We start from the raw sequence: 23,954 nt of genomic DNA on the forward strand, positions 1-23,954 counted from the left end.
CTTATAACTTAAATTAACCAATATCTTTTAAAATACTTTCTGCCTCATGGCTTTATTACCTCATCTCCATGGTGCCCATCCTGTTCTGCATCTGATTGGTGACCCTGCCTTCTTCTTTCCAGTGTTCTCTCTGCCTTGAAAATCCTGCCTATGAAAGGCATTTAAGGAATTGCTCAACATCTTTAGTCATCAGGGAAATGCAAATCAAAACAACTCTGAGATACCATCTTACACCTGTCAGAATGGCTAAGATCAAAAACACTGAAGACAGCTTATGTTGGAGAGGATGTGGAGCAAGGGGAACATTCCTCCACTATTGGTGGTAATGCAAACTTGTACAGCCACTCTGGAAATCAGTATGGTGGTTTCTCAGAAAATTGGGAATAAGTCTTCCTCAAGACCCAGTTATACCACTCTGGGGCATATACCCAAGGAATGTTCAATTTTATCACAAGGACACATGCTCAACTGTGTTCATATCAGCATTATTTGTAATAACAAGAACCTGGAAACAACCTAGATGCCCCTCAACTGAAGAATGGATAAAGAAAATATGGCACATATACACAATGGAGTACAACTCAGCAGTAAAAAAACAATGATATGATGAAATTTGCAGGCAAATGGATGGAACTAGAAAATAGCATCTTGAGTGAGGTAACCCAGACTCAGAAGGACAAACATAGTATGTAGTCACTCATATGTGGATACTAAATGTGAGGGAAGGGATGGCTAGACTGCAACCCACAATTCCAGAAAGGCTAGCTAACAGGGAAAGACTCTAGGAGGGACACATGAATGACCCTGTGAAGGAGAAGTGGATGAGATCTACATGAGTGGACTGGGTGTGGGGGTGGCAGAAAGCCAGGAGTGGGGGAATGAGAACATAGGGAAATGGGGGGAGGGTCAAGCTGGAACTGGGACAGAGTGGGAAGGCAGGGAGGAAGATACCATGATAGATGAGGACATCGTGGGAATAGGAAGAGGCAGGGTGCTGGGGAGGCTCTCAGGAATCTACAAGGTTGACCCCACCTTGTTCTGTTGGCAGTGGTCCAGAGGGTGCCTGGACTGGTCTACTCTAGTGACCAGCCTAGCAAATAACCTTGCTTTCATCATAAAGCCTTTGTCCAGTGACTGATGGAGGCAGATACAGAGATCCATGGCCAGACACCAGGTTGAGCTCTGGGAATCCAATTGATGAGAGAGAGGAGAGGTACTGCAGGTGAGGGATGTCAAGATCATGATGGGAGAACATGCAGAGATGACCAGCCATACTAGTGGAAGCCCATGAACTATGGACTGGTAGCTGTGGAGCCCCCATGGGACTATACTAGGCCCTTTGGATATGGAAGACAGTTGTTTGGCTCGAACTATTTGGGGGACACCCAGTCAGGGGGATCAGGATCTGTCCCTGGTCCATGGGTAGGCTTCTGGAATCGGGTGCCTGTGGTGTGACACTTTGCACTGCCTTGGTGCAGTGGAAAGGGGCTTGGACCTTCCTAGGCTCAGTGTGCTGGGCTCTGCTGACTCCCCATGGGAGACCTTGTTTTGGGGATGTGGGGATGTGGGGTGGCTTGGGAAAGAGGGCTGGGGGGTGGGAGGAGGGAGGAGGGAGATCTGTGGATAGTATGTGGAGTGAGTAGAAAAATTTTTAATAAAGAAAAATGAAAAAGAAAAAAGAAAATCCTGTCTAGCTATTGGTCACTGAGCTTTTTTTAAAATTAAATTAATCACAGCAACATATCTTTACACAGTGTAAAGGAATATTCCACAACATTTCCCTCTTTTTGTCTAAAGAAAAAGGAAAGGTTTTAACTCTAACACAATAAAACTATAAACAGTAACAACAATTATCAAGTAAGAATTACATTTATGGGGTTGGGGATTTAGCTCAGTGGTAGAGTGCTTGCCTAGCAAGTGTAAGGCCCTGGGTTCGATCCTTAGCTCCAAAAAAAATTTACATTTATAATGTCCAGTCCATTTGTATTTGGCATATTTAGAGAAAATATTCCATTACCTATAGTAACTCTTGATGAGTCCAAAGTTTTATACCTAACTACTTTTTATCATAACTTGTATTACCATCTTAAAACTATCATTTTAGATTTCAAAACATCTTCTTAAATAAACATTTTAAGCTTTTATATTCCTCAACTTTATAAACTTTACATCTCTTATGTAAGTTCCTTTTCTGAATTTTGTAATAAGAAAAACTGTAAAACTACAACTTTCTAGTCATCGACCCCATCAAAGACCTGAGTAAACAGTAAGTATAGAGTAAGCAACTTCCAAAACTAAGAAATAACAGAGACAGCTGGCTGCCTGGACAGTTACCCCAGGGTTCTTCTGTAACATTAGGGCATCCATCTTTTGCCTATAGGTCTAGAATATCTGACAGACTTTTCTGTGAAGCAGGAGTTTTTGAAAGACTGTACTACTCTGGTTTGCCAAAGTTTGGCAGTCACTTTCTTTTGTGTCCTGCTTGTCCAATTTGGACAGCATACCGTCAGCAGTCAAGGCAAGGGTAGTTTCCTGTCCAAATGGCTAGCTTTGCCACAAAGAAAGCAAACTCCATATGGGAGATTCTTTGATGCCCATTTTCCTTTTATGAAGTAAATTGGTGCTGTCAGAAGCAGAGGTGTCTCACTGTCATGAAAAACCTTATATTATCATAACATTTTAAATGCCTCATTCTGTATGTCTTTGAAATGTTTGGAGATCACCCATCTAAAACATATCTCTTTATGACCTTGAAATATACCTGACTATAAGTTTGATTATTATCTAGCTACTAAAGTGTATTTTTTAATTTTTTTCTTGATGGTTTCCTTTTTTAATTTAAATATATTTATTTATTAAAAATTTTTTCATTTTACACATCAACCCCAGTTCCCCCTCCCTCCCCTTCTCTTGCCTCCTCACCTCCCTCACACTCTACCCCCATCCACTCCTCAGAGTGGGTAAGGCCTCCCATGGTAGTCAACAAAGTTTGGTATATCAAGTTGAAGGAGAGCTTAGCCCCTCCCCATTGTATCAAGGCTGAGCAAAGTATCCCACCACAAGGAATAGATTCCAAAAAGTCAGTTCATGCACCTGGGATAAGTCCTGGCCCTGCTGACAGGGACCCCACAAACAAATCAAGCCACACAACTGTCACCCACATTCAGCGGGCCTAGTTCAGCAGGTCACCTTACCCATCATGGCGACATCTGTCCAGGCCACACAGGCGTTCTGTCTTAGGTTGGTGAGTGCCCCCCAGGAATTACCAGTCTCTGAATATTCATTTTCATAAAGGCTCAATCTTGTGAGAGCTGCAGAGTTATGCCAGCTAAGCATTTTCATTCTCACAATCCTATTAATGCTGGAGCAGTACCTACTTTTCAGGAGTGGCTCTGTGCAACATTTTTTGGCCTCCTAAAATTCATTTAGCCCCCATTGAAGATCCCTTAAAATTTGTGATTCTGAATGTAGCCATTATGAGACGATTAGTTCTGCTGCTTGTGAGCTGCCTGTTTTTCCTTTATGGTTCTTAGTTGTTCTTTTGCAGAGTTGCCAGCTTAAGTCGTGCTGGGATCAAGAATAAGGGGCCTTGGTGGTTCGTGTTCCTGGAGTTGTGTCCATGCCAATGGATACCCACATGCTCCAGAAGAGAATTTGACATCACTGCTGCCATTGTTGCTGTTATAACAGTGACCACCGCTACTACTGTTTCTGGGATTGCCATTTCATAACTGGTTACTACATCTAGCACAGTGGAGACTCTGGCAGCAAAAGTAGCTATCACAGTTAACTATTTTTTCATTCTATTGGGCATGACAAATTTAAATCAATAGTTATATACATTTTGATTAGCTTTGAAAGTTATAAATTTACAAACTCAAGTTCCATTTGCTCTCAGGATACCATCTTACAAGGACTCCAATTTGCAGTAAGGCTTGTTAAGGAAGGGAATGGCTCAGTTGCCTTTAGCCTACCGGCTATGGGTGGGTTAAGACTTCTGTGGGTCTTTTCTGTGTTGAAAACACAGATTGCAAGCCTAGGGCCACTTAGAGTTTTATGGCAACAGTTAACTCTTTATTATCCTAAATAGCTTTCAAGTACTAAACTTTACATTTTTAAATGAGCTGCATAGGTATAATACCTTAAACAAGAAATAGAAATATATAATATAGTATAACAAAATAACCTTCAACTTGTATCAATATACAAAATTTCATACCAATATAAAATATTTGAGACAAGTGGTTGCTCAAAAGTAGACTCAACATCTATTCTATCCTTTTATCCCATCATTTCTTTACTATATCCCCGCTTTTACTTTTCAGAAGAAGTCCCTGAATCTAATCTCCTTTGTTCAATTTTTTTCCTGACCATTGCCAGTAACAACCTGTATCCAAACCCTCCACTAAATAATGACAAATATCCATGACCTACTGAATAACCTAAAACCACCCTCCCCTTCTCTTGGGATGTGGGTATTGTATTCTCTAGACTGCTTCCTGCTGTCTTGGGGTGATGAAGTTTTGGGGGGGCCCTGAGAAAATTAGGATAATGGTCAAGTCCTGGCTAGAATAGTCTATGAGGCTAAACCATCTCAGTCAGTAGCTTTGAAACTCTTCTGGATGCAGAACCCTGAGTAAACTATAACAGAGGCATTCTAAGAAACTGGATCACCTGGGCCACCTGTTTGCATTGGTGTCTAGTCTCCTTGTTCTGAAAATACATAAACTTTCAAAGGTAACATACATATCTGTGTTAACACAACTATGGACTCTGCACTGTACATAAACCAGCCAAAGATGATTTTTGTTTGATGTTTGAACAGGTAAAATATATGTCACTTGTCTTGTGTGTTTTTTTTAATGTTTATTTCTTTATGTTTGTTGCAGTATTTTCAGGGGGTCTCCTCCAATCAGATCTGATCCTCTTTAACCTTGAGTAAATCCACAGCCTTTTGTTTCCTATGGAAACAAAAGCATAACCTCTCTCCCAGCTCAACACATTTTTCATTCTAAACTTCCATTCTGAAGCCAAGACATCACTAAAGTATATAGCTGGTTTAATTCAGCTGTTGCTTCCACAATCCAGTGTCTCTCAGCAGCTGTCAGTCTCTGTTTATTAGCATTTCAAAAATCAAAATTAACAAAGCACTATATAAGATCCAGATACTCTGTGTATTTTCCATCTTTATGTGCCTTTTTTTTTTTTTTTTTTTTTTTTTTTTTTTGGTTTTTTGAGACAGGGTTTCTCTGTGTAGTTTTGCACCTTTCCTGGAACTTGCTTTGGAGACCAGGCTGGCCTTGAACTCACAGAGATCCTCTTGGCTCTGCCTCCCGAGTGCTGGGCTTAAAGGCGTGCACCACCACCGCCCGGCTGACTTACCATTTTTATATTATATTTTCTTTGTAAAGACTTTATCTTATTATTTATAAACTGTTTTTTTTCAATGACTGTCTATACTCATTTTCTTTCTTTTTTTAAGCCCACACATATTTTTTAAACACACTTTAACCTGTTTAGAGGTTTTTCTCCATCTGGATCTGTCTTTACTGAGTACCTACAGGGTTCTGTGACAGCGTGAGACAAATCTTAAACTCCCATGTCAGCTGCTGGCATGGCTCAGCTTAGCATATGGCCCTGGCAGCTGGCTCCAGCCTGCAGGCAGCAGCTGGTAGTGGTACCTCTGTATTGTCACTGAGCACCAGCTCATCTGAGAGAATGCAGGACTAAGAAACCACATCCGGCTCCTTGTCTAGAACTTTTCTTAGCTTTCTTATGCTCTATGTTTGGATATTTGAGCCCCCACATTGGACACCATTTGTAGGCAGATTTTTCATCAGGACCATAAGCTCCCTAATAATGACAAGGAGACTTATTATTAATTATGGAAGCTCAGTCAATGGCTAGGCTTCTTTCTAACTAGCTCTTATAACTTAAAATAACTCATATCTTTTAATGTACTTTCTGCCTCATGGCTTTATTACATCATCTTTGTAGTGCCCATCCTGCTTGCTCTGCATCTGGCTGGTGACCCTTCCTTCTTCTTCCCAGCATTCTCTCTGCCTCAAAAATTCTGCCTAGCTATTGGCTGTTTAGCTTTTTTATTAAACCAATCATAGTGACATATCTTTAGACTATGTAAAGGAATATTCCACAACACCATAAGATCGAGCTGTAGGCATTTTCTTAATTATGATCAATGGGGGAGGGCCCAGCCCATTATGGGTGGTGCCACCCCTGCTCTGGTGGTCCTAGATAAAGCAAGCTGAGCAAGCCAGGGAGCAGGCCAATATACGGCATCCCTCCATGGCCTTTGCATCAGATCCTGCCTCCAGGTTCTTGTCCTGCTTGAGTTCCTGTCCTGACTTCCTTTGGTGATGAACAGCAATGTGGAAGTGTAAGCCAAATAAACTCTTTCCTCCCCAACTTGCTTTTTGGTCATGGTGTTTTGTTACAACAATAGAAACCCTAACTAAGACAATATTACCATTATTTATGAGGATAGTCTTAAACATTTTAGTTCTAGTCAGATCTACTCAAAAGCACAGAGCTCATGAGAGGCTGTGGAGAAAGACACATTGAACACTACATTAGTAAAGAACACATGAAAAAAAAAAAAGGCAAAGAGCTGCTGTTTCCCCTACCTCCACCCTCTGACCACTGTACTACAAAGAGTCAAAACTTGACAGCAGTTAGATCTGTCATGGCCTTGGCCCCAGATGTTCAAATCTCCTAGGAAGCTGTATGTGACTTTATGATCTTGATTACATCTATTGTCTATGTATCTATGCCTCACAATAGAGGCTGTTGCACTTGTAAGGTTGTCAGGGTCTGTGAGACACTATGGGATGAAGGACAAGAGCCAGGGATTTAGCTAAAAAGGATTAGAATGTTATATAACACATACCATCCTTGAGAAAGTATTTCAGTCCCTCTTTGGGACTTTTATTGATGGGAGATAGCATCTGGAGTCCTATGGAAAATTTAACATAAACTGGCTGAAATCATGCTCGGAAATTGTTTTTGTTTCGGCTCCTCTCTCTTCCTCCCATTTCCTCTCCCTCTGCCTCCCTGCCTCTTCCCACATCCCTCTTTCCTCTTTCAATCCCTGTCTCCTCCCCTTCTCTTCCCCTTCTCCTCTTCCTTCATTTACTTATTCTTTTTTTTTTTTTTTGGCTGTCTACCAGATTTCCACGAGTGTCTGGACCAGATCACAGTGTTCTACTGCAAATATAATTTTCAGTCCTTTTGAGAGATGGCACACAGAGCTTAATAGCTAAAATTCCAGTCAGAAGGATGATCAGTCAGCAAAAAGATGCCCTGTGTTTCGATGTGCATTTTCAAAGGCCAGTTGCTCTCATAGGTCTTGGTTTGGCAGCTCTAAAAGTCAGCATTAGTTATGTGGTGGGGGAGGCTTTACACTCTCCTGAAAGCATGTGGATGGGTACACGTTCAACATTACAAAGAAAGTCAAACAAAAGCTACCCACTTCTCAGACAGCTCTACTGTGCCAGGGGTCACCTGTGCTATGAAAAGGCATTATTAGTTGATTGAATATGTGTCATCTCCACAGGAGCAGTGTGAGCTCATTAGTGTTGAAGGTGTATGAAACTGGAAAGGGCTCAGCAGCAGAATGCTTAAGGGTGATCCTGATGCTGTTGTCCTGGGGCTGAGATGCAGGTGGTTCATCCAGTTGCTAGCGTGTCACCTGGGTTGCTTGCCTTTCATCTCTGTGGCCTGGTACTGGGTTACGAAGGAATCGATGTTAGCTTCTCCAGGAAATGAGGATAAGCTAACAGGCATTTTCTCAGGCCCAGAAGTGTGCTTGATTCTTCTTTCATCAACCACAACCACAAACTGGGGTATATTATGGATGAAATGAATATCACCTGGGCTTAGCTTGGGGAAATCAGATGGATAGTTACTGTAATGGAGGATATTACTAGCTGTCTTTAAAATTTTTTTTCAGTTTATTTATTTGTGTGTGGGTGTAAATGGCTCACATGCAGAGGTCAGAGGACAACTTGTTGGAGTTGGTTCTCCCTTTCAACTGTGTGTGTCCTAGGCATTAAATTAAGATTGCCAGGCTTGGTGGAAAGTTCCTTTATCCACTGAGCCATCTCACTTGCCCTGATAGTAACTTTCTTTTGTACCACTGAAGCTGGTAGTTTCTTACATTGTCACTCCCATCTGTCATTGCCATGGTACAGAAAATCCCCTTTTTTTTTCTAGAACTTCTGAAATAGAATCCTTTCATATTACTTCTACTAATTTTTTCTAACTATGCCTAGTGATATCTTAGTCATCAGACTCAGTCTCTGGCTTCTTCTTCACCCTGTTTGACCTCACTATTGAATTTGCTCCTTTGAAAATGAGGTGTGCCTCTTTTCCTGTGATTGTCTACCTGCCTACTGCCTTTTCTTGCTTCTTCTTCCTTGTGTGTGTATGTCTGTGTGGACATGCACATCTGTGGGTGCACATGCACATCTGTGGGGCTCAGAGACTGAAGACAGTTGTCTTCCTCAGTTATCTGCTTCAGGATTTCCTCACTGTTCCTGGAGCTCAGCGATGCTGTTGACCTGGCTGCTCAGCAAGTTCCAGGGATCCTCTGGTCTCTACCTACCCTTCAGTTAGCATCACTTAATGTGCTGGCATCTCAGCATGGGAGGCAGTCACATCTCCTCCTGGACCAGACAGGCATTGCTTCATCATGTCTGATATTGTCTCATGAAGACTGGCTTATTCCGAAGCCTAGGGTGTCTTCAACATAATTCATTACCACCTTCCTCAAATTACTACCTTCTATGATCCTCAGTCCAGTCAATAGTGGCTCTGTCTTAGCAGCACTTTAGCTGTCAAATTCTGGCTTAGTGCCTAGTTTCTCTATTACCTTCTCTGTCCTATTGCTTGTCAATTCTGCTTTCCTTTTCCTTTAATACTGTGCCTCAGAGTTTCAGTGCATGACTCTTTGGCGTGTTGGTGGGGGACTCCTTTTAAACTTGGTCTAAGTCATAGCAGTAGACATATTCTAAATTTAGAGAATTCTTGTGGCTTTGTTAAGACCCTGTGTCCAACTCCTCTCTTCAATGTCTGATGTGTTAAAGTGAATGGAAGTCGAGTGACGAGTTTTCATGTATTGATGCATCTTGTCTACAATGGAAACCTTACGTTATTTAGTGGATCAAGTCAAACAGCTCTTTGCTATTTGCTGTCAAGCATCGTGAAAGTAAGAGCAGCCTATCTCAGAAGAGTCCTGCTAGTGGTTAGATCCTTCCAAAGGCACATGGTCTGTGTTAGTCACCTCAGTGCTCTGACTGAGCCTGATGGGCAAGTGAGAATTACAAAAGCTTAAGCTTAGGTGCATGCAGATATTTAACTTACTGGCCATTTAAAAAATATACGTATTTCTCACCAATGTTGTTGTAAATGATATTTTGTTCCCAGTTCCATCCCATATTGTATTAGTAGTATAAACATTGAATTTTGTGGTGCTGGAGAGATGGCTCAGTGGTTTAGAGTGCTTGTTGCTTTTCCAGAGAACCAGAGTTCAGTTCTTAGCATCCATGTAGGACAACAACTCACAAATGCCAGTAACTCCAGCTGTGAGGCATCTGGAGCCCTTTTCTGGCCTCTAAGGGCACCTGTACACATGAGGTACATATAGATCTACCCATATACACTTAAGAAAGTTGAATTTTGTGTGTTGCTCTTGGTTTTCTTTGTTAGGAGTGTTAGATTCATGTGTGTGTGTGTGTTACCTGGGCCTCTACTGTACATGATTATATGTAGATTCAGTTTTCTTTATTGTCTGATATATTTATCTTTATTTTTTGTCTCTCTTTTCTTTTTTCATTTAATTGTAATTGTAATAATTTTCAGGATATAATTTCTTATCTTATAACCCATTTGTCTCTGAATGATACTGATAGAGTATCATTTTCCAGCCTTCTCAGAGTTGAATTTCATGTACATATATTTTATAAATATATTTTTATACATATGTCTCTTTGTGGCTTTCAGTCTGTGGGATGTATCTTGGAGGGGGTATAGAGTTAGATCATGTTTTTTGAAAATTGTATTTGAAAAAAAATCCTCTGCATTTTGGTTAGCACTTTTAGAATAAGCATATTTCATGTAAATATTGATAATTTTAGTAACATTTGCCATTTGTCATTTTTATTTTTTAAAAATTCCTTTTCTTTATGAGTGTGCACATGCATGCATGTGTGTGCATTCAGTGCACACAAAGTCCAGAAGAGGGTGTTGGATTCCCTTGAGCTGGAAGTACAGGTAGATATGGGCTGACTTGTAGATGAATTTCTAAACAGTCTTATAAAATAAGAAACACAGACCCAATACAGAGGTGCAAGCCATAGAGATTGGAGCAATAGCCACCAACTAACCTTAGCTTACCACCTTGCTGTAGCTTCCCAAGATAACCTCTTCCTGTCTAACCTGCACTTTTATTGCCTCCTATTCTGCCTTCTCATTGACCCTAAGCCCAGCCACATCACTTCCTGGTCACTGCCTGTCTATATAGACCTCCATATCTCTATGGTTGGTACTGGGATTAAAGGCATTTGTCACCACACTTGGCTATGTCCTTGAATACACAGAGACTCTGCCTGCCATGTGATCAGAATAAGGGCATGTGCTACCACCACCTGACTTCTGTTTATGGGTGACTATGACCTCTGATTTCCAGGCAAATAAATATCAAACAAATAAAATATCACATTTCAGCACAAATAAAATGTCATCATACTGACTGATCTGGGTGTTGGGAACCAAACTAAGGTCCTCCACTAGAGCAGCAATCACTTGAACTGCTGAGCCGTTTCCCCATCCCCTTGTCGTTATTCTTATATGCTGGTACATGGATCATACTTAATTTTTTTAAAGTGATTCCATGTGACTTACTGACTCCTCCCTCTCTCCCTCTTCCTGTCTTCTCTTTCCTCCTACCCTCTCTCTGATCTTTCCCTCTCTCCTCTTCTCTGCATATACTCCTTTTCCTTCCCTTTCTCTGTATAGAATATGAAATAATGGGCCACAGCTCTGTGTGGAAGATCATATTACAGATGGCCCCATGTGTATATGTTTATGTGTACTTGTTAATGATGACATAGCCAAGCCGCTCTTCCCCAGCTTTATTTTCTGTTTGGTGCTGGGGCATGAACTAACCATGAGGCAGGAGTTGCCTCACTGAAGAACATCAGCCTTGTTTTCCATTGTCAAGCTATATCTGCAAGAGAATAACAGCTGCTTTCAAGTGCTTTCCCACTAGGTCCAAGTTGCAGGTTCATTTTCCTGCTCAGTTTATCACTGCAGTATAGATCACACATTGCGTTTTTCCTGTCTATGCCAAAATTTTGAGCTAGAGCTGTACATTTTAGAAAATATAGCCATCCTAAGTTCAGATACTTCCCTGTTGAAGGCTACTCTTGCTAGATTTTTATATGCAGCTTTCAGTGTTGAGTAAATTTCCTGGATTAAACTTTTAATTTGTGGACATTAATGTCCCTGGTCAAAGTTTGAAAGGTTCTTTTTATTTTAAGAAGGATTTCCTTGAGTCCTTGTTTATACATAGCTTAGCATTCAGCACTGATGGTGCAGAGACTATGTGCCCTCTTAAGAAGGAAGAAATCCACTCCCTGCAAGTGAACCGCCTGTGTATGGGTAGGATCCAAGTGTGGCAACTGCTGGTTGTCTTTAAGGCTGTAGGCCATCCGTGTGTCTTACATGTGTGATTTCAGTGAGGATCTTTGGAGTCAGACCCATGGCACGTGGGGCCTCCCTCCACTTTTCACTGTCACACCAGGCCTTCTATGGCAACTCCTTGGACAAGGTGTCAGAATTGCTGCCCCTCACAGCCTAGGTGATGCAATGCTTTTGACAGACTTAGTTATCTACTGAGCAAGAGGTGTTATGGGGGTGGACAGAGGCAGGGGCAGCCAATGCCAGGAAGGAACAATACAGGTGTCCCACCCAAAGTTCAGCAGTGATCTAAGCCATGGATGGTCCCATATCCTTAAGTGGATTAACATGTCTCTGAAAGTGTTGGGTATTTATTTGTCCATTTATTGTCATTTTTATTCAGTTTTCTATGTTAGACAGTGGATATACTAGCCTTCTCCCTCAGCTGTAGGAAAAAATTCCCCATAAATTTTTCTTTGATGTATCTTCAATTGACCTTTAAAAATATTTACAAATACATATATATATATAGTATATATTCTATACATACATGAGCCACACATACACACATGTATATAATTGTGGATCATATTCATCATGTATCTATCTCCTAGAATTATCTTCCTAAAATATCTCTTTTAAAAGATTTATGTTAATTATGTGTATGAATGTTTTTTCTTCACATGTGTATGTATACCATGTGTGTGCCCAGTGCAGATAAGATCCCCTGGAATTGGAGTTACTGATGGTTGTGAGCCACCATATGGGTGCTGGGAACTGAATCTGGGTCCTCTGTGAGAACAAGTGCTCTTAAACCCTGAGCTACTGCTTATGTCACCCATTGACCTATTCTGAGCCCACTTATTTGTTAGATGAGGTGAAATATTTGTTTAACCAAACTCTACTTCAGATCGATAGCTTCAACTTCAGGTTTCTAGTCTATGAGCTTCAACATGACCCCAGAGTTGTCCATATCTCTCAGATTTAGTCAAAGCAAATCAAGTGTTCATAGTTACAAGTTTAATTCCATATAACAGGCAGAGCCTCTAAGCTAACCTGTCTGCCTTGCCTTGTTTACACTGTAATTCCATTTTGTATCCTTCCCGTCAAGATTCTTCACCCAGAAAACATTGCCCCTTCTACTGCAATGGTGACTCTCTTGGGTATCCAGCTAACTCTGCAGCATAACTGAGCACAAAGGGCAGCTCTTTCCATGCCTGACACCCTTGTTACTGTTTGTTCTTTCTCAGAGGGCCCATTCTAGGACATGAGCTTCTAAAATGGCCCTAGTTTCAGATTCCAAGTTGAGGCAGTGTACCTATGAATGGGTTCTGTCTGAATCTCCTTTTCACAAAATTCCTGGGCGACATCCTTTCCAATCCATAATTGTCTCAGGAGTTACCATCAAGCTTGTTCATGATTCATGGTTTGTTGGGATGCTTATCAGGCAGAGCTGAGGTCTGTCTGGTCCTAATGTTCAGTGCCTTCTGTGCCCTGTGTTATGTTCCTTTACTTATCTCTATATTACTGTGACAAGGCCAGATGCTTGCTACATATGCAGTCATTAAAAACCCAGCCTTTGAGCAGCATGTGAAGTTGCCTTGTAGTCAATTAAGCTGTTTGAATGACAGCCTTGGGCCTAACACTTTCATTCATTATTGTCTCCTTTCCATTTGTATACTCATTTCTTTATGTCTTTACTCCAACTGTTCTAAAGTCTGAGATTTCAGTTCTATAACTATAACTAACGTTAAGATTTTATTTGTTTATTTTTATGTACATGTGTGCGTGAGTGTGGATGTGACCCATGGCATGGTGTAGTGGTCAGAGAGCAGCTTTGGGAATCAGTTCTCTCCCTCTACCATAGGGGTCATGTTGATCGAACTCAGGTCTTTTGGCTTGGTGAGAAGAACCTTTGCCTCCTGAGCCATCTCACCAACCCTATAACTTTTTAGTAATAGATATCTTCATCTTGAGCCCCTTCTCAGAGCATCATTCTAATATGCATGTAAATTACTGGAAATTATGGATTTTAAAAGCAGTATACCTAGAGTCTGAATGGTTGGTATATAGTCCTCCTATTTGAGTTCATAAATAATAGGGTGGGGATGTAGAGATGGCTTGGTGGACTCTTGTAGGATATGAGTTTGGTTCCCAGAATGCAGGTGGATTGGGTCACAACTGCCCATAACTCCAGCTCCAGGGGATCTGGTGGTATCCTCTGGCTTCTAAGGGCAACTGCACACACATAACATATGCTCACACAGATATATACATAAGTAAAAAACCCTTTAAAAATCAGTACTGCTTCACATTTAATAGGGTAGAAATCAACCTGCTTGCAGTGGATTGGCCTTGACAATTTTAGAAGCAAGGGATGCCTTGATATTCCCATATGCTACTTTAGAGACCTGATGTATTACTCTTTTTTGTTTTATAGGGCAGGGTCTCATGTAGTGCAGATGACCTTGAACTCATTAAATAGCTGAGGATGACCTTGAATTTCCAATCTTCTTCCTCTACTACCCCAGTGCTAAGATTATAGGATTGCACTACCACGCTTGGTTTTTGCTTCTGAACGAATCCAGGACTTTGTGCATGCTAGGCAAGGACTTTCCCAACGGAGCCACATCCTCATCCCCTGTGCATTACCTTAAGGCTCCTTTGTAGTAGGAGCAGCCTCTACTCTGATTTCATGTGTGTGTGTTGCCCTTCACAGTTTCATGGATGCTAATCAGAAATGACTACCATTCAAGATGCATGTGAACAGAGTTGATATGATACAGTATCACTGTGTTGATATTAAAGAGAGAGTGGCATGTGGGAAGGTCTTTGACAAACACTAGCATACTTCCAGTTTTGCATGGGCACAGATGGTTTTTGGTATTTTAAAAAGTAGTTTTAAAAAGTAGCTTACTCTATTCATGTACTATTAGATTTGAAAGATGCTTTATGGATTATGAATTATGGATTCAAGTATGGTTTTTCAGCACCATGAACTCCTTGAGTGTTCTAAAAGATAGGTTTTGAAGAGTGGAAACCCTTTGAACCTCCACTAATTCACTAGAGATTTTCATAATTAAGAACTAAATTGGCATAGCTGTGGCCTTTGAGATAGTAATGTCCTGCTAATCATCCCTCATTTAAACCTGCTAATGCCTTTCTCCTACCTGGACCCTGTTGTGGTCCCGAATGCCAAGTTCAATGCCTCCAGCTTTTCTGAACAATCTCAATGCCTGGGGATACCTAGGTTTACCAGCTTCATTAATTAGCAGACATTTACCCTTGTCTTTCAAAGAGGAGACATGACATTTATTGACACAGGAATGTGTTGATATATTGTGTCTCCCAATATATTGTGCATGCTAATAAAGCTTATCTGAGGATCAGAGGAAAAAGCCAGCCACTATATTAAACATAGAAGTTAGGCAATGGTAGCACACGGGGAGGCAGAGATCCATAAGGATCTCTGTGAGTTCAAGGCCACACTGGGAACAGAGCCAGGCATGGTGGCACACACCTTAAATTCCAACACTAGTTAACCATAAAGGTCTGGAAGTCTGTACTGACAGACAGGAAGTGGCAGCTGGGCAGAAAGAGGAAGTGATGTAGCTGGTCGGAGAGAGCAAGTGAGATGGCAGGGACAGAAAGGCATATAGGCATGGGCATACAGAAAGTAGGTCTTCTCTTTGGAGGCTGAGGGCTGGTAAGGTGAGGTTGGCTATGGCTTGTCCTATTCCCCTGATCTCTCGGTTTTAACCCTAATATCTGGCTCCATTTTTTTTTTTTTAATTTTTCCGAGTTTTTTATTAATAAGATTATTTAGCAACTCGTCTTACACAGGAACAATCTTTGCTTTGCAAAGGTGATCATATTAACTTCTGGGGCAGAGAGGGAAGGAGAGGAAAAGGATAGGACAAAGAGGGACTGGGACAAAGTGGCTCAGTGGGCAAAGTATTTGCTATGCAAGTGTGAAGGCCTGAGTTCAGATGCTAAAACCCAGGTGCTGTGACATGTGTGTATAATCCCTGTGTGAGGGCCTCAGACAGAGGATCACCAGAGCTCACTGGCCAGCAGTCTGGTACTAATCTGTGAGCTCCAGGTTTAAGGAGAGAGACTGTCTCAAGAAAAAAATAATAATGTGGAAAGTGATGGAGAAAGACATCCAATGGATATCAGCCTCTGGCTCCATGTGTACACACACACACACACACACACACACACACACACACACACACACACACACACACACACACACACACACACACACACACACACACACACACACACACGCACGCACAATAACATATATACTCACCTACACAATTGAAAAAATAGACTTAAAAAATACCTGAAAGATGAACATCCATGGAAAAGTGAAAACCTTGAAATAAATTTTCCAGGCTGGTACTGTGGTAGGGTATTTTGAGTGAGGTTTTGAAGCCATGTAGAAAGGAAAACAGGATCTGGGATTTTTGTGTATTCTGGCTCATATTTCCCTCCCACAGTGTGTAGGAAAGGTCATTGCTCATGAGACCAGAGTTGTATTGTCACTGAGAGAACATATAAGCATCAGGACAATCTGGCAGGGTCCGTGTGTCTAGTCAGTACATTGGCAGCAGCAACTCCATTGTGTTACTTTATGTCTCTCTAATGCAAGGAGGAGCTGACCATCAGTGGTCATGGTACTTTGCCAGAAGCCACTCAGCAGATGGGTGGCCAAGCCCCGATGGGCTTGCCTCAGCTACAGGCCATCTGCTCCATCTGAAAGTGTGCTGTGGGTACCTTCCTATGTCTTGGCCAACCTGCAGCTTCTCTCTTCAGTTGTTCCTCTGCGATTCTGAGCTTTCGTGCGAACATGGGCTTTTCTTAAATTGGAGAGATAAAATTATATTTTATTGGCATTTCTTTTCAGCTTAGAAGACAGATTTTTAAAAAAACACTGAGTCTCGGTGATTCTTTGGAGTAGGAGTGTTCTTCAGCCCATAGAGAGGAAGCCCAAGCACTTTTCCACATGGCTTCTGGCTGATCACCTGTCAGAACTGAATTCCAAGTCCCTTCTTTTCTCTTTGCTGTCAAGCTCTCAACATTGAAAACAACATTCATTTTTAAAACACATTTTGTTTGAGTTGCTTCCATGTTGCCCTGGAGGTTGCTTGAAGCACACTAAAGGAGGTGTAAAAGTTAAACTAACTTCTTTGCCTTCTTGATGGGACCCAGGATTCCTAACAGAAAACCAAAATGAGAAGAAACCACTGCCCAAGCTAAAACCCTCTCCATCCCTGTATACATTTGTTTAGCTTTCTGGAAACAGATGAAGTTACATACCTGTGAGTGAAAATAAAATGAGAAAATGCAGCACACACTTATATTCAGACAGCAGCCAAATCTCCTAAGGTGGAGGCAAAATATGAATGCAGCTCTAGGAATATAAATGTTTATCTTATACAAAAGAAAAAGCCAGTGTCACCAGCACACATGCAAGCATATGCATGCATGCATTCACAGACTCATAAGAAGGCGTTAACCATGTAATATAAACACAATCCATCCTACATGCGAAGATGATGGTGAGAGGTCACAGGTGGGAAGGGAAATGGAGCTTTACAAGTTCAACTGACTGCATGCTTGAGGAGGATGCTACCCTGACAGTTCTTCCTCTTTCCACATAGAATGTCCCCCCGGACCTGTCCATCTGCACCTTTGTGCTGGAGCAGTCCTTGTCAGTACGTGCCCTGCAGGAGATGCTGGCCAACACAATGGAAAAGTCAGAAGGGGTAAGTACTCACTTGTGTAGATGCGTGGTCTTTTATTGAACTTAGTTGTATGTGTGTGAATGTTTGCCTGCCTGGGTATTGTGAAATATATTTTGCTTAGTCAGTGGCTTCTATATGTGGCTTCCTTATGATTGATTTCCTACTTTATCTATCAGGCCTAGAATGTCTTAAAGGCATCTATAAAAATAATTCAACCTCCATTCGCTTCATGCTCATGTATGTGTTTTGTGGGTGCTTGTGTGTCTCCTTACATGTTCCCATGTCACCATCTGACTGCTAGCTTTATTCCTGGCTGCTTGTCATTGAACTCTGTCTCGTCTTCTAATGTCCTTCTCCAAGTGACATGTCCTAAGCATCTTTGTAACAGATACAATTTCATGGCACCATTCTGTATTTTAAATAACAAAATTACAGCAGGACAGCTTCAGCAAATTGTAATTTTGCAAACAGCAAACCATCTTCTGAAAATTAAAATTCCTATTCTGTATCCTCATAATGATTTTTTTCTCTGAAAGTCTATTGGGTTATTTTAATTATTTTTCGAGGAGACACAGGATTGCTGTTTTTTTTTTTTTTTCAACTTTTTTTCAGGGGTTGGGGTGATAGCATGTGCTCTTAATCAGTTCATTAAAGTTTGTAGATAGTCAGTAGGAGGAACAGCCACCCCACACCCCACCAGTTACCCTAGTGCTTCATAGTCTAATAAACTCTTTGCTTCCAGGAATTCATCTGGGACTTCCCTTGCCATTATTGACTATTTGTTGTTATTGCCAAAACTCTTTCAGTTTGGATAAATAAAGAGATTAAAAAATATTGGCACAAAGTTTCATATCATGACTAATCAGCTATGCTCTAACATTAACTTTTTAGCCCTAAGGTTTTTAAACACATCTTAGAACATTAATTAGTTTTTTCATTAATTATAAATTAAATTTTCACATATAGGATGTATGTGTGACCAATATGGATAAACCATTTATGGTTCTTGTAATTCTCCTGAAAATTGTGTTTGTCTGAAATTCTTTGGAAATAAGATGGAAAACACATCTGAAGTCTACCAAGAATGATTCTGTTTTTTAGTTTTCTTTTTGGGCACATGTCAGAGCATGAGTGATAGCCTGATTGTCATGCATACATCTCCCAGAATTTTTGGTGTGCAATACAAAAATTTAATTGATTTAAAAATTGTCTCAACCAAGATTGGAAAAAGCACAGGGACAAATAGCCAAACGAATGGAAGCACATGAATTATGAACCAAAGGCTGTGGAGCCCCCAGCTGGATCAGGCCCTCTGGATAAGTGAGACAATTAAATAGCTTGAACTGTTTGGGAGGCATCCAGGCTGTGGGACCAGGAGCTGTCCTTAGTGCATGAGCTGGCTGTTTGGCACCTTGGGCTTACACAGGGACATTTTGCTCAGCCTGGAAGGAGGGGACTAGACCTGCCTGTACTGAATGCACCAGGTTTAAATGAATCCCCAGTGGAGTCTTGGCCCTGGAGGAGATGGGAATGGAGGGGGGGGATGGGGGGAAGGTAGGAGTGGGTGCAGGAGGGGGGAGGACAGGGGAACCCATGGCTGATGTGTAAAATTAAAACACAAATGTAATAATAATTAAAAAATAAAAATAAGATAGATCAAAAAAATTGTCTCAAGACATGCTGTGAGGGGATGTTTGCCCCTTGCTGATAGGAATAAAAGTCACCATGATGATTGTGAGAGATGGTTTGAAGGTTCCTCAAAAATTAGAAATAGAATTATCACATGATCCAACAGTTCCACTACAATATGTACATCCAGAAGAAATAAGTGTGTTGAAGAAAAAAGTTTTAACATAATGACTAAATGTGGAAGAGAATAGTGATTTCACTCACCGCTCCAAGGAAAGCTGTTTTACCAACCTCCAAACATGTTACATGTTTTTATTTCTTTAAAATCACTTTTGGTGACTACCATGTACAAATTTCCCATATCAACAGGTGTGAAGTGTCTTTCTTTCTTTCCTTCCTTCCTTCCTTCCTTCCTTCCTTCCTTCCTTCCTTCCTTTCTTCCTTCCTTCCTTCCTTTCTCTTTCTTTCAGCAAGGTCTGCCATTCTCTTGGAGTGGAGTTAAGTTAGGAAAAAAAAAATGAAGTTTCGCTGTTGAAACAGTTGTTTCTATTCAGAATCTCACCTCTTGTGGTTTTTAACATCATAGAGGCATACCAGTTTTGAAATTTGAATTTGTTTTAAAATGAAACAAAACCAACAACCACCAAATAGCTATTGCTTTTGCTTGCAGGACGATGTGCAAAATTTTATATTGCAAAGCTGCTTTTTCCTTTTCTTTCTTTTTTCTTTTTTTTATTAAGAAATTTTTTATTCATTTTACATACCAACCACAGATCCCCCCTCTTTTCCATCCTCCTGTCCCCCAGCCCCTGCCAACCCACCGACCTCATTCCCTCCTCCAACAAGGTAAGGCCCCCATGCTTTTTCTAAACTTAACTTTGGAAAAAGCTGTATCCATGAGGTTGAACTAGGCAAGCTCTGAATATCCCATGGTCAGAGGAAACACTTTAAAATACTATTTAGGGATTTGTGCCTTTCACATTTTATTGTTAGAATTACAGATCCCTTTCTGCAGTGCTTTTACTTAATTGAATTTAGTTTTGAATTGTCCTCTAACCAGAACATTTCTACCCCAGATAATGTAGACATCTGTGTGAGGAGTTGGATCAGCATCTTACAAAGCCCTGCATGGTTGCCTAGGATTGAACATAACTAGGATTGAGAGCATGGTAGGAAGCTTTTATAGCAGTGGTTTTCAATCTGTGAGTTACAAGCACTTGGGGGAGTTGAATAACCCTTTCACAGGGGTTACCTAAGACCATAGGAAAACACAGTAGCAACATTACAGTTATGAAGTAGCAATAATTTTTGTGGTTGAGGGCTACCACAACATAAAAGATCACAGAATTAGGAAGGTCGAGAACCAATGTCCTATAGAATGTTCATGGGATAGTGTGAACAGTTTGGGGCATATCATAGAGGACCTTAGGGAGATCTAGGTTAGGAAGACCTCTTGGATGGTGACTGTTTACCAACACAGATATAGCATTTCCTCTTTAATAGCTGTGTTACCCCTTGGGTTGTTTATATCATCAGCTTAGGGTTAGGTTGTACACTGGCAAGTGCTGCTGGGTTTGTAGGAGCTGAGTCTCTTGGACTCAGCAGACATGCCTATCATCTCTTCAAGTCATGTAATACTTCTCTAAACCAAAAGCATTCTGGATTATTTCATTCAAAGTGAGAAAAGAGCCCAATGCATGATAAAATGGAGATAGAGATCTGAGCTACTGCTTGTCATTCAGGTCTTCATGACAATAGAGGACCAAGAGTAGATGCCTGGAGATGCTGAGGATAGAGAGACCCCAGCGAGGCCACAGGAGGATGCACCTGCTGCACTGTTTCCACTGCATTTTTATTCCAGGTGTTTCTCCTGACTAGTGCATACACACACATCTTTCTTTCTCTTCCTTCTGTGAATCTTGGATTTCCTATGGATCTTAGTTCTTGTCTGTCTCTGAACCCACAAGCGTGGGTTGCTTCTTCCTCAGGGCTATTTGTGGATATTTCTCTAGTACAGCATTCAGAGAAGAGACTTGAGAGTACCATCTTAGCTCTGTCCTCTTTTCAGAGGGAATGGAAGCCTTCATCACCAAGTTTGAGTAATGACCAAATGATGTTGGATGTAGAAGAGTTAGCACCCTCTTCAAAGTGCATTCAGGAGAAGGGTTGCCATGAGTTTGAGCCTAGCCTGGGGCTACATAGTGAATTTCAAGAAAGCCTGGGCTACAATGTGATATCCTGTCTCCAAACAAACAGGTGGCTATTTATACCCTTTACTTAATTCTCATACAGGAATAATTCACCTGGTTGTCCTGGAACTCATTATTCCTGTCTACCTTTTCCATGATTTTCCTTTCTGGAATCTTAGCTAAACTTAGCACATCCCCTTCCTGCGCTGATATCGCAACTAGGTCTGCCACATGAAGTTGAGCTGTTTAATGATGATGCCATTGTGTGAAAACACAGTTAGTATGTATGTAAAATGAATAAAAAAATTCCTTGATTAAAAAAAAGACTCAGGAAAAAATCCACAGTGACAGCACTTGCTATTCTAGTTTCAGAAAGTTTAACACTTGGTTTAACTTTTGCTCTTGCTGTTGGTTTTATCTTAGTAAACTTACTAAAAATATTTGACATACACTTACTTCTCTTTATGTGATTTTATTTTTAAACACATAGTTGAATCTAACTATTCTGCTTCCAAGGCACACCTGCCAAGTGAAAAGTGATGCAGGATAGTGGAAAGAGTGTGTTTAAGAGGTTTACTGAAGCATCTTTCTAAAGTACTGATTGTTCATTGTGAAGGCTTTTCTTTTGTTTAATGCCATAAGTACAATATACAACTTGTATGTCCTAGTTAGGAGCATGTGTTTGGAAAAAGAAATGTTCCACATTGCCTGGTCTTTCTGTCTTTTGGTATGGTAGCTTCTGGAAGAGTGTAGAACCTTGTTCCTTTTGATGTTGGCTTATATGACTATTTGACTGATATTTGGACTACTAAATGTACTATATGTTTGCCCTGAGCCTTAGATGTAGGGGAAAATTACAGAAGTAAGGGCTGGAGGCCCTGGATATCAGCTGCTGCATAGTGTCTCTAAGATATGACAGGGAAATTGCACCCATGAAATCCCAACCATACGGTTGAACAAGACCAACATAATGACAGCATCAGTTGATATGAGAAGCTAGGCAATAAAGTCCCACCCCTAGATGAAGAGTTACAGGTGACTAATGGCTGCTGATAAAGGAATAATTGATTTTCTCTAGGGCGGCTCCCACATAGGTTGTCTAGCCCCAAGTAGTCAGCTCTGGATACATAATCAGCAATGCTAAATGGATTAAGTAGTTTCTGTATACATGTATGCATATATACATATGCATGTAAAAGTAATAATTAAAGAAGAAGAGGTCATGACTTGGGAGGGAGGGAGAACACTGTAGGCTTGAGCTAGGGAAGTGAGGCAGATGTAGTATTCATGTATGAAGTTCTCAACAAAAATGAAAATTAGACATAAAAAATACCAGGAAGATTAACTAGAGCTTGCCTATACAGACTGTTCTTGGATACGAAGTATGCTTATATCTTTGGCACTTATTCATTTTAATTCAGTATATGTGTAATTCACTGTGGAATTTAAGGATTTACTGTAGATTATGAGTGATGCTTTACAAATCAATAGAATCTAGGATATGATAAAATAGTATGAAAATATAATATCAAGTTGAATCTCGAGTGATTTGAATTTCAATCATTCATTTATTTAGTATCAATGTTTTAAATATTTGTGAAATAAGTTATATCATATAAAGTCTTCGTGGCTCTAATGATAGCTAATGTAGTTTTGCCATTAATGACTCTATGATTTCAAGGTTAGAAAAACAATTACAGTACTCTTGTGAGAACTATGTTAAGAGTGTAGGGTTTCTTATTACTCTTAATTTTTAAACTCATCCTCCACACAATTAGAGTTAATATGAAAACTATTTACATGAGTTCATTTCAAATTTATTCCCAGAAATGATTTGATCTTATTGGGCCATTCTTCAGAATTCAGGCAGAAAACAAAACTTCCAGGATTTAAATACATAATATTTTCGCCAGTATTCTTTATTTTCTGAGAGAAAGAAATCTCACTTTTGTGTAATAGGCACTCACAGAGATCTTCCTGGCTCAGACCACTAGGTGCTTGGATTACAGGTGAGAGCCACCACACCTGGTTCCAAGGTTTTCTTTTTCTTTCTTTCTTTCTTTCTTTCTTTCTTTCTTTCTTTCTTTCTTTCTTTCTTTCTTTCTTTCTTTTCTTGTCTTTACTCTTTTTTTCCAGTTTCTGCCTCTTTTTAATTTTTTCTTTTCATTTTTCTTTATTAAGAAATTTTCTACTCAACCTACATACCATCCACAGACCCCCCCTCACCCCCCAGCCCTCCCTCCCAAGCCACCCTGCATCCCCACATCCCCCAAATCAAGGTCTCCCATGGGGAGTCAGTAGAGCCCAGCACACTGAGCCTAGGTAGGTCCAAGCCCCTTCCCACTGCACCAAGACTGTACAAGGCGTCACACCATAGGCACTGGGCTCCCAAAAGCTCTGGGAATCCAATTGATGAGAGAGAGGAGGGATTCTGCAGGTGGGAGATGTCAAAATCATGATGGGAAGATGTGTACAGATCTACACACTAGTGGAAGCCCATGAACTGTAGACTAGTGGCCATGGAGCCCCCATGGGACTGGACTAGGCCCTCTGAATATGGAAGATGGTTGTTTGGCTCAAACTGATGGTGGGCACCCAGGCAGGGGAACTGGGATCCATCCAAGGTTTTCTTAAAGTGCCTTGATTGGTTCCATTTACTAAAATAATTTGTTATTTGATATGA

General features: G+C 40.7%; 1 protein-coding gene across 9 annotated transcripts in view; it reads left to right on the forward strand.

The window, feature by feature from the left end:
* Ryr2 (ryanodine receptor 2) overlaps positions 1-23,954 on the forward strand; it is a 596,457-nt gene that overhangs the window by 193,021 nt on the left and 379,482 nt on the right. For all 9 annotated transcript variants that reach the window (XM_036187934.1, XM_036187935.1, XM_036187936.1 and 6 more), the window contains exon 3: positions 17,370-17,474. In XM_036187934.1, coding sequence (XP_036043827.1) covers positions 17,370-17,474 — 105 coding nt within the window. The remainder of the gene's footprint in view (positions 1-17,369; positions 17,475-23,954) is intronic.

The sequence above is a fragment of the Onychomys torridus genome, chromosome 5 (genome assembly GCF_903995425.1).
Source record: "Onychomys torridus chromosome 5, mOncTor1.1, whole genome shotgun sequence".
Classification (NCBI taxonomy): Eukaryota; Metazoa; Chordata; class Mammalia; order Rodentia; family Cricetidae; genus Onychomys; species Onychomys torridus.